At 40.0% G+C, this 12,052-nt stretch overlaps 1 protein-coding gene across 1 annotated transcript in view; it reads right to left on the bottom strand.

Annotated features, from left to right (window-relative positions):
* Nucleotides 1-11,626, bottom strand: part of ALDH8A1 (aldehyde dehydrogenase 8 family member A1) — a 33,821-nt gene extending 22,195 nt beyond the window's left edge. The window contains exons 1-4 of the mRNA XM_007520028.3: nucleotides 11,439-11,626; nucleotides 6,198-6,345; nucleotides 4,237-4,392; nucleotides 107-256 (exon numbers count right to left, since the gene is read on the bottom strand). Coding sequence (XP_007520090.1) covers nucleotides 107-256; nucleotides 4,237-4,392; nucleotides 6,198-6,345; nucleotides 11,439-11,576 — 592 coding nt within the window. The 5' untranslated portion in view covers nucleotides 11,577-11,626. The remainder of the gene's footprint in view (nucleotides 1-106; nucleotides 257-4,236; nucleotides 4,393-6,197; nucleotides 6,346-11,438) is intronic.
* Nucleotides 11,627-12,052: the final 426 nt, after the last annotated feature.

Genomic DNA, 12,052 nt, shown 5'->3' with positions numbered 1-12,052 from the left:
TTTTTTTAATTATTTTTAAAATATCAGTAACCTTAAAGTGGCTGAAACTTACACCTCCCACCCCCAAACCAACTCTGTGGCTCCCTGAAGTCCTAGTAGTAGTTACCTGCTTTCTCCAGAAGCTTACACATCATCCATGCTGTCACTGATGTCAGCTCGCTGGGTTTGGCTATCACGGTATTGCCAGCAGCAATGGCAGGCGCGATCTTCCAGGTCAGCAAGTAGAGTGGCAGATTCCAAGGACTGATCAGACCAGCTAGTGGAAGACAACAGAAGCATTGCTGATAACTACATGTACTCCAAGCAGACTAGCCAGGAGAGATTTTATTAGTGAGTAGCTATTTCCTGCTACATGTAACTTAAGCTTACTCTGCCAGGATCCCAAACCTGGCTTATTTGCAGCCATTTGTGAGGAAATAGCTATAAAACATATAAGGAACAGCACCTTTAAAAAATTTAAACAATACAATTTGCTGTTCTCTTGATAACTTACATATATGAACAAGAGCAATAGACTGCAGAGGTAAAAGGTGTCACTAATAAATGTAATGAATTCTTAGATCAACTTTTATTCTATTTTTACATTTTCCCCTCCTCATCACTAAGCTCAACCCAGCTTTGACCTAGCACATTATGATTGGGCCCTCCTCAATCGCTATCGAACAGGCCATGGCCGGTGCGCCGCTATGTTCCATCGCTGGGGAGCCAGAGACGACCCGAACTGCCCCTGCGGATACAGACAGACTATGACCCACATAGTCAACGACTGCCACCTCTCCAGATTCAAAGGAGGGCTCAAAACTTTACATCAGGCTCAACCTGACGCTGTTGACTGGCTACGTAAGAAGGGCAAACGCTAGAAGAAGAATCACTAAGCTATCCAGCTAATATAGCATCCCAATTTCTCCCTTTCTGTTTCTAGTCTGTAGTGGACTGAGATAAAAAGATCTTCAGTATTTGGAGCCAGGTGACGGTGCACCTGGTTAAGTGTACACATTACAGTGTACAAGGACCCGAGTTCAAGCCACTGGTCCCCACCTGCAGGGAGAAAGCTGCAAGAGTGGTGAAGCAGGGCTTCAGGTGTCTCTCTGTCTCCTTTTCTATCTCTTCCTCCCCTGTCTCTATCCAATAGTAAGTAAATAAATAAATAAATAAATAATTTTTAAAAATTCCTAGTGTTTTATAATTTCTTGTAAAATAAGAGCAAGTAAATTCTGTGAGAACTCTCCTATTAGTAATGTCAATGAACTTTGATACTTTGACCACTGAAATCTGTTTTGGCTGAACAGAATATTTCTTTTGGGGGCCAGGTGGTGGCACACCTGGTTGAGTGCACATACTACAATGCACAAGGACCCGAGTTCAAGTGCTTAGTTTCCATCTGCAGGGGGAAAGCTTTGCGAGTGGTGAAGCAGTGTTGCAGGTGTCTCTCTGACTCTTTCCCTCTCTGTCACCCCCTTCCTTCTCAATTTCTGACTCTCTATCCAATAAATAAATAAAGATAATAAAAAACATTTTATAAGAGTATTTCTTTTTACACCTTGGTTTCACTGTGCTGAACCAACTTTTTCCGATAGAGAGAAAGAAATAGAGGAAAAAAGATAAAGATACCACAGCACCAAACTTCCCTCCAACATATCAGGGTAGTACTCGAACCTGAGTCACATGCCTGACAAAGCAGGCTCATTTCCAGATGAACTGACCCCAAACAAGAGGATATTTTAATAAAGCATTGCATCTAGATTCCTATCAATATTCTAACCAGATATGCTTGTAGGATGATTAACAGAAGCAACATCTACATGTCTCTGTGCAATATCCATGAACTATCCAGACTTCCAACAATTCAGCAGGGAAAGGCAAAAATAAATTTCTCTGGTGACTAAGTAAATTGGTCCACTTTATTTTATACCAAGACATTTGTGAAAAATATGTAGTTTATAAAGTTAAATTTCTCCATGGAAAATATTTTATAGGTAACAAAAATGTCTTGCAGCATTCTTAGTAAAAGGAGATTTGAACTTTTCATAATGCCCTTGGCAGCATGATTTCCAGAAGATTCAAGTAACCAAAGTGGTGATTTTTCTAGTTTTCTTTCCTTCAACATATTCTTTCACCCTGTCCTAAAACAGAACTAGTAAAATATGGATGGTGGGTCAATGTTGCTTCTTTTCTCGTAGGAAATAGTGGCATCTACAGGACATTTTTCATCATTGCAGACACTTGTGTTCCTCAGGAAAGAGGCCGAGTGAGGAAAATGCTAAGGACACAGCGCCATCTATCAGTAGCACAACAGAATTTCATTCCTGTGGCATTGAGTTAGGTAAAGGTCTTGGGTATCGTTCCCAGCACCACTATAAGCCATTGCTGAGCAGTTCTCTTGTTTAAAAAAAAATAATAATAAGTGGGGGGTGGGAGTGGGCGGGAGGGATGGGTCACAGTCCTTTGGTGGTGGGAATGGTGTTTATGTACACTCCTAGAAAAATGTAGACATATAAATCAGTAGTTAATTAATATGAGAGGGGGAAATCAATTGTATGTCTCAAAGTTTCTCAAAAGACAAACTGAATCTTTTTAATATATAGGCTATGTATTTGATATGCGGACTCTCTCAAAAGCCTAGACCAAGTAGATTAGAAGCATCCAATAGCACAGCTATATACAAGATACTGGGCAGCAAACCATAACAAAGGGACTTTTCCAAGTTAACCCAATTACCAAATAATGTGATGATAATATTAACTATCGATTGTCTTTTTGAACCCTAAGACAGCAGGAACCTCACATCTTCACTATAGAGCCCCTACTTCCCCCAGTCCTGGAACCCTTGGATAGGGCCCACTTTCCCGTATGCATCTCCCAATCCAAACCAAATAATATTGCATCCGCCGATCACAACCTAACCAAAGCAACGATTGCCACCTCAACATGCTTCACCTCAGACTGTATCCAGAGACTTCACATGTGGAATGACAACCTTTCAGCTTCATTACTCGGGTGAGACCTTTCCTTTTATAGTACACTCTAATTTCATCTCAGGTACTTCACTTTCTAACAAAGTCCCATAACCTAGATATACACCAGTTTCTGTGAGAGAGAGCTTATGTGCACACGTATCCATAAACTACTGCAAAATATATACCTGAAAGCAGAAGTACACTAGAGTTTGCAGTGAGTACCTCCCTAACACTTCCTCTCCACTATTCAAGCTTGGGATCCATGATTGCTCAACAAATTGTTTGGCTTCATGTGTTAACTCTCTTTTCAATCACCAGGTTCCAGATGCCACCAGGATGCTGGCTAGGCTTCCCTGGATTGAAGACCCCACCAATGTGTCATGGAGCTCAGCTTCCCCAGAGACACACCTTACTAGGGAAAGAGAGAGGCAGACTGGGGGTATGGACCGACCAGTCAACGCCCATGTTCAGCGGGGAAGCAATTACAGAAGCCAGACCTTCTACCTTCTGCAACCCTCAACGACCCTGGGTCCATGCTCCCAGAGGGCTAGAGAATGGGAAAGCTACCATGGGAGGGGGTGGGTTATGGGGATTGGGTGGTGGGAATTGTGTGGAGTTGTACCCCTCCTACCTTATGTTTTTGTCCACTAATCCTTTCTTAAGTAAAAAATTTTTTAAAAAGGCGGGGGGTGGGGGTGGGAGAAAGTTGCGGAAGTACAACTTAATCAAGGCCTGTTTACCACCTATATAAATAAAATGTTATTACAGTCTTTCAGATAATAAATCCTGAAGCACACAAAGATTATGTAACTTGCCATATATATTATATTCATACTCTTAACCACAACACTCTCCAGAAATTAACTGTTTAGATTATAGGGAGGGATTCTGGTATATGAATATACTTCCAGAACCATTTCTTAGTGATTTCACAATAGCAATACTCTATTGATAAACAAGAAGTTAAACACAAAGAAGGTAAATCAGAAATAGATTTTTTTAAACCAATTTTTCTTAAATTATAGTGGTGCTCAGATTCTCAGCTCTGATTTATAGTAGTACAAGTGGCATTGAACCTGTGATTTTGAAGTCTCAGGCATGAAAGTCTTCTGCCATAACCATTAGATTACCTCCCCTGCCTAAAGGTCAGTTAATTTTTAATGCTGAAGAAATCAGCTCCTTCCTTTTCCTTTATCTGTTCTTGCAGATCAGTTCTAGAGAGCTGGTGGATGACTACTCTGTGCCACTATTATCTAGTGGTTCACTGCATAGCACCTACCGATTCCCACAGGGTCCCGCACAGTATAGTGCATGCAGCCTTGGTGCTCCATCTGCGTGCACTCTGCTGTTTGGTGCAAGATGGAGGAGGCAAAGAACCGGAAGTTCTGTACAGACCGGGGAATGTCCATGGTTCTTGCCAGAGTTATGGTTTTTCCTGTAATAAGTCAGCAATAGAAAGCATGATCAGTGTTCTGTAGAACACTCTAAAGATGTGAAGACCCTCTGTCACACATTTATCACAGCTCACACTGAAGTAGGCCTAGTTCCTTCCAGTCTAAAATGGCATTCCTGACCAGACAGAGTTTTGACCATAGTTTAATAAAACTGTGAAGTAATTTCAATGTGCATGGACCAAAGTTCAAGCCCTCTGTCCCCATGTGCAGGAGGGAAGTTTCATAAGTGGTGATGTAGTGCTGCAGCTGTCTCTCTTCCTCTCTCCGTATCTCCTCCTTCTCTCTTGAGTTCTGTCTCTATGCAAAATAAATAAATAAAATAAAATGTCCTTAATAAGAAATAATTTAGACAGAGGATTATAAAATGAGCTGAGGGGGAGTTTAAAGCTGAGTCAAGCAGTCTTTGTTTTATGCTGTGAACTGAACAATTCATAGCTATCACCATGAATCTGCCAGATGCTATCTCTCACTTCACCCACACAAGCTCTTTCAGTTCAAATTCAGCAATGTTACAAAGCTTGGATAATGGGCATTAAGGCAGCTGCATTTTCACATTGCACAAAAAAGCACTTTGATGAACATGTGCTGTGTATTAAATGCCTACTAACACTTGGTGGAGTTATTAAGATGAGCACGTGGCAGAACAGCTGGTGGGGATCACTGGCACAGTGTACTGTGTGTGTCAGAAGCTCAGGCCATCACATATCCCATGTAGTTCTAACTGGACTGAGTTAAAAAAAAAAAAAAAAAAAAAGGAAAACAGTTGCTTACCTAGATTGTTTCTCAGTAGTCTTTAAGAGAGACTCTGAAACGCTTTCTTCTTAAGGACTTGAAATTAGACTGCCTCTTAACTTTATTCTGGGTCATAGCACATATATCACTCTAAGCCATCTTGGCTTTTCCTAGTAGTTGCTACTGCAAAGATTTAGAGGATTACTCCATTATCCCAACCTCAGAGAAGGAGTTTAAAAAAAAATGAAATTTAGGGAGTCAGGTGGTAGTGCAGTGGGTTAAGTGCACATGGCGCAAAGCCTAAGGGCCGGTTTACAGATCCCGGTTCGAGCCCCTGGCTTCCCACCTGCAGGGGCATTGCTTCACAGGCAGTGAAGCAGGTCTGCAGGTGTCTATCTTTCTTTCCCCGTCTCTGTCTTCCCCTCCTCTCTCCATTTCTCTCTGTCCTATCTAACAACGATGACATCAGTAACAACAACAAAAATAATACAAGGGCAACAAAAGGGAAAAATAAATAAATGAAATTTTGTGTTGATGTCTGTGACCTAGTGACTGGCACAGGAGCCATTTTCCAAAATAGCGTGACTGTGAATTGTATGTTGCTTTGAAATTCTCTACTGAGAGTTAGCAGAAGATTCTATGATCATTCCTAAATGTTAACTTCTTTCCATATTCATAGCCTTTACCCTGTGTTTACAGTTGTACTCACCAACAAGAGTGGACTTCCTTGCTCTTTGAGCTTGGGGTTACCTGCATAACTTGGTTTGGTAATGGGAATGAGGCACAAGTATGCCATATGCAAGTCCTAACTTTAAAGTTTGTTGGTTTTACTTTCCACCTTTTCCTCTGCCACCAGTTAAAAGGCGAGAGATAATCTGCAGACTGTGAGGAATGTATGGATCTGTAAAAATCTATAGAGGTAAGCATCTGAATAATGTTTTGTACTTGGCAGACACATTTAATAAGAGGCAGCTCCTTTCTGACTACAGCTTTGTTACCTGGGATGGGGCAGGGCAAGATCAAAAAACCCAGCTCATGAGTAAGTGGCTCTCACCTTGGTCTTTGGATTCTGCTTCGGCAAACACGTCCAGGGACTGTTCCAGCAAATCTGCCAGCTGGTATAGCACCTGAGAGCGTTCCTGGGGGCTCCTGGATGACCATGCAGGAAAGGCTGCTCTCGCAGCCACCACTGCTGCTTCAACCTTTGAGGATCAAGGGGAGAAGGTAGCCTAAAAGCCACTCAAGAGAGGTTTCATAAACCCAGACTATACGTGCCTACTTTATTTTGTGCTTACTTTCAAATACTCAACACTTCCTGGCCGGCTTCTTACTCTTTTCCTCTATCTCTCTCTCTCTCTTTTTAATATTTATTTATTTTCCCTTCTGTTGCCCTTGTATTTTTTTTATTGTTTTTGTAGGTGGTGTTGTTATTGATGTCATCGTTGTTAGGACAGAGAGAAATGGAGAGAGGAGGGGAAGACAGAGACGGGGAGAGAAAGATAGACACCTGCAGACCTGCTTCACTGCCTGTGAAGTGACCCCCCTGCAGATGGGGAGCCAAGAGCTCGAACCAGGACCCTTACCCCGGTCTGTGTGCTTAACCTGCTGTGCTACCGCCCGACTCTCACTCTTTTCCTCTTTTACATGGCAAACATTTATAATTGCTGAGAATCAGACATAACGGGATGAGAGAAAATCACCTACACTGATAGATCAAGATAAAATTCTTGCAGGAAGAGACTAAATATAACATATATATTTTTTTTCTGAAGAAGACTTGAAAGAAACAATTCTAATGATGTTCACCAAGACAAGTGATTGGTGAAAAGAGTTTAACAAGGACTGACTATGAAATAATTTAAACAGAAATGACAGAGCTAAAGGACACAGTAGTTCTTTCAAATCTGGGCTAATTACAGATAGTGTTGCTACGAATAAGGCTGTACATAGACTTCTTCAGATAGATGTTTTTGTGTTCTTCGGATAGATCCTTAGGTGAGGGCTTTCTGGGTCATAGAGTAGGTTTGTTTCTCATGTTCTGCATTATCATCAGACAGATTTTCAATAAAATGAGACCAGTTTGAGAGCTCGTTTGGAGGTTCTAGCAGGGGAATGCAGCTACGTATACCCTCAACCCAAGACCAGTCTGTCTCTATTCGGGGAAGGCCGTCCTCTTCAATGTGCAGCTTTGGGAGGGACACACATGGAGCAGTGAGGGAGGAAGGGGACACCCGCCTAGCCAGCCAGATCAGCCAAATCAACCCTGGTGATCCATGGGGTGACAGATGTCGCAGCCAGATCGCCCTCACGTCTATAATGAGAGCAGTTTGAAGAAGAGCCTATAGCATGTGGGCTCACTTATAGGAGGAATACAGAGTATAACTTGGACTGGATGTGGTCTATGGCAGCAAGATCAAAAATAGCAGGATGGTGACAGAATCAGGAATTTGAGTGAGTGTAAGGAACCCAATATATAATGTAGAGAGGATCTAATTTGCTGGTGAGATTGGTGTGCAAGCATCTATCAAGGAAGGATGAGAAAATGTATCCATATGATAACCACGTCTTGTATATCATTTCCATAATAAAAGAACAAAAAGTATTTCTCTGAGAATGACCAAAAATCAAGCAAGCAAACAGACAAACAACAATAACAAAAAATGCAGTAGTGAAACTAAAAAAAAAAAAAAATGCTATTATGGTGTTTAACTTGAGAATGACAGAAACCCAATGTGAAATCATGCACTTGAAGTTAGGATAAAGAAAAAAAAAATTAATATAAGATAACAAATGAAAGGAGAAAAATTACAACAAGTAGAACAGAAAAGCAAAAGATAGTAAAAGATTACTACAAACAATTTTATGCTACTAAGTTGGAGAACTTAGAAGAAACAGACAAATTCTACAAACAGTGTTGGAAAAATCAGATAGTCATATTTAAATAATGAAATTGCATCACTCTCTCACACCACGACGAGGATAAACTTAATATAGATTTAAGACTTACTGGTTCTTCCCCCAAAACTATCAAGTACATTGATGAAAACATAAGCAAAATATTTCCTAGGCTAAATGATACTGGCATCAGGGCTACCTTTAGGGACTCAACTTCCATGGCAAAAATTTAAAAAAACAAAACCAAAAATAAACACATTAAATTACATTAAAGTAAAGAACTTTTGCACAGCAAAATAAATTATCACAAAAACACAAAGACACCCTATGAACCCTAGAAAACATCCACACGACAGACATCTGTTATGGGCTAATACTTCGTTTGCTTCAGATAGAGATACAGAGAGGAAAGACATCACAGCACTGCTCCACTGTATGTGGAGCTTCCCTCAGTATTGCCCGAGGTGCCCCCATGTGATATCAGAATTCAAAATTGGGTTCTAAATGCATAGTAGTAAGGTGTGCTGTCCTTGGTGAGTTATCACGTGATCCATGGCTCAGGTGTTTTTAAGGAAAATAAAATGAAGTACCTGTATGCTTGCTGGCAGATTAATAGGTATGTCAGAATTTCTAGCAATTAAGTTTTGTAAATATTATTTTATTACTATTATTTTTACATTGTAATTTTTTATTGCTATCTTTATTGGATAGAGACAGCCAGAAACCAAGAGGGTAGGGGAAGACAGAGAAGCAGAGAGAAAGAAAGACAACTGCAGCCCTGCTTCACCACCTGCAAAGCTTTTTCCCCTGTAGGTGGGGGTCTGGGGGCTTGAACCTGGGTCCTTGTGCATTGTAACATGTGGGCTTAACCAGATGTGCCACCACCCAGCCTTCTTATTATTATTATTATGTATTTATTAGTGAGAGAGATTGGAGGAGAGACAGAAAGAGAATCAGACATCACTCTGGCACATGTGCCATCAGGGATCAAACCTGGGACCTCATGCTTGAGAGTGGTCCACTACTTTATCTCCTATGCTACCTCCCAGACTGCTATTACTATTTTTTCCCTAATTAAAGTAATGTTGGTTTACTTGGTTGCATGTATTTTAGGGCTACAGTTTCACCACACTTCAGATTGTGTTATCATATTCCTCCCACTACCAAGGTACCTATATCCATTTTCTACAGACCGTAGAACATCCTCCACTTTCTTCCTCCCTCTCCTTTAGTAACCTCTATTCTGCACCAGAATCTCAGGGTTGCTGTTGTTTAACTTTGTCCCTTGATTTGTTTCTCTCAGTTCTGTGTATGAGCGAGGTCATCTGATATTTGTCTTTCTCTGTCATTTTTCACTTAGTAAAAGTCCCTCCAGCTTCATCCATGTAGCAAGAGGCAAGATCTCAACTTCTTACAGTTGAGTAGTATTTCATACTCCCTTTGATGGAAAAGTATGTGCTCTTTCACTGTCAGTGGAAAAGTCCACAGAGCACTGATGAGGGGAATTAGTAGTGTTAACATTTAAATGTGGCTATTATGGGTCTAGAAAATCCACTTCTATGAATCTCAGCTATAAACTACTTGTCCACCCAGAAGATAGTAGAGGTAGGTGTGACTTAGAATGCAAATGAAAACAGGGTCTTAGAAGTGAATAATAGTGCACATACACTTCTACATGGGTCAGCTACCTTGCCAAAATGGTCCACATGCTTCTCTAGTATAAGCCTTTTCACATTCTTTTTCTTTTTCTTTTTCTTTTCTTTCTTTTCTTTTCTTTTTTTTTTTTTTTTTTTTTTTTGCCTCTAGGTTTATCGCTGGGGCTTAGTGCCTGCACTATGAATCCACTGCTCCTGGAGGCCATTTTTCCCATTTTGTTGCCCTTGTTGCACTTGTTGTAGTTGTTATTGTTGTCAAGCTGTTGTTGCCGGATAGGACAGAGAGAAATCAAGAGAGGAGAGGAAGACAGAGAGGGAGAGAGAAAGATAGAAACCTGCAGACCTGCTTCACTGCTTGCGAAGCTACCCCCTACAGGTGGGGGAGCTGGGAACTTGAACCAGGATCCTTACAACAGACCTTGCCCTTTGCACCATGTGCGCTTAACCCGCTGCACTACCACCCAGCCCCCTTCAATTTCTGATTAAACTTTAAAATATTGGTGGTGGCAAGTGGCGGGGGGGACAGAGAAGAACTCTATGAGAATTACTTAGAGCTGGGGCAAAAGGTTGGGGGTATGGGAAAGCAACAACAACAAAAAAATCAGGAGGAAGAGGAGGTAGAGAAAAAGGAGGAAGAGGGAAAAAAGAGGAGGCAGAGAAGGTGGGGAGGAGGAAAAAAAGGGAGAGGAGGAACAGGAGGAGAAGGAGAAGGTAGTGGGCCAGGACCACTGGAATAGAGTATGCAGGGGGCCCATGACAGTACTACAAGACAAAAAATGAAAAACATGAATCATGATTTGCAGAAAATAGTTCCACTGAAGTTGGTATATTTGCCATCTTTAACATTACTTTAGAAATCCTGAGGCAAGAAGGATTGAAAACATAAAGCAGATTCCCTTCAACTCTCCTAGATACTTTGAAGCAAACAACTTCATAGGTTACAGTTTAACCAGAAAGTTAGCCAATCTCTAAAGTTTTTTACACAGAGGTCTAAATGTTTTCAAGTGCAAAAAATGATTAAATACAGTTATCCATAGAGAGATACTAGTATAGTTCTTTAAACAATTCATATAATTCTTAATATATGAAGGCTAAAATTTAAAATTATCTGGTTGTTCTAGGTTAAGAAATTAAAATCCACAAAGCAGCTAAACTAATTTTAGTAAAATTCAGTATATTAGCATAATAAATTATAACTAACCAAATAAATCTCCCAGTAATTTCACAAAATTCTTTAAATAAAATTATTTCTGTCACTAAAAAGAAGTAATGTATGTGGCATTAAGCACTCTGAATAAGAAAGAGTGTGGTATCAAATTAAACTAAAATTATGTAACAATTTGCTTTTCAGTTTCATCATTCAAATGGTCAGTTTTACTTTACATTCCTGGCCTTTTAAATTGTCTTTGTTTAGTGAAATATTTAACTAAGAAATACCTAGGCAACACTTGAAAGAGAAAAGAGAGTTCTATTCCCTTTTTTATAATACTGACAATTCCTACAAATAATACCTCTTACAAAACATCAGTTACCTAATGATTAGTTTCTGCATGAAGCAACTGTAGGCTTGCTTTCTTTATCCTATATGTTCAGTGATAATGCAAAATTTCCTCTAGTCTAAATCTTCTTTCTCTTAATGTTTAGCAATTCTTTACTCTATTATAACCCCCTTTGCTTCTAGAAACTAAGAGCTGTATAATTTGCCAGCATATTAAATACATTTCATTGTTCTCTAGTGCACATACCTCATCTTTTCCACTATTTGGAACCCTGCAGTACACTTCCCCCGTTGATGGATCATAGGAATCTATATATGAGTTACAAGGTAAAAATTTCCCATCTATAAAGTTTTCCAACAGCAACAGTGCCTTTGTTTCAGCCATGGTAATAAAGGATTCTTGTTGCCTTTCCCCTTTGATCTAGTTGAGTTAGCTAGTTCCCAAATTCTGAGTGAGATCCCTTCCTCCTTACCAGTCTCCTAGCTCCACCTGCCAATCTGTGAAAGTGGGAGGGACCTGACACTCAGAGTATCCAATCTGGGAACATTGTTCTTAATGTTTTACAGACTTTCAGTACCTTATAAAATATGGGCAAAGGAAGAGGGGTGGGGAATGAAGTTAAACTAACATCTGTATTATTCTGTTGTGGCCTTTTATTATTTAAAAATATGACACTCTGCTGAACAACAGACCAAACTCTCTGGTCTTTTCACTGTTATAACTTAAAACATCTGTAGTTACTTTGCAATCATAATTCATTTTATGTAATATTGCTAAATTCCTGAAACTCCTTCTCCTTCTCCCCATCCAATAAGAAACAAGAGAGCAGTATAAAGATAACTTTTTCACCTTAATATTTC

This window comes from Erinaceus europaeus, chromosome 4 (genome assembly GCF_950295315.1).
Source record: "Erinaceus europaeus chromosome 4, mEriEur2.1, whole genome shotgun sequence".
Taxonomy (NCBI): domain Eukaryota; kingdom Metazoa; phylum Chordata; class Mammalia; order Eulipotyphla; family Erinaceidae; genus Erinaceus; species Erinaceus europaeus.
Note: the sequence above shows the minus strand (reverse complement) of the source record. Positions and strands in the feature narration are given on the sequence as shown.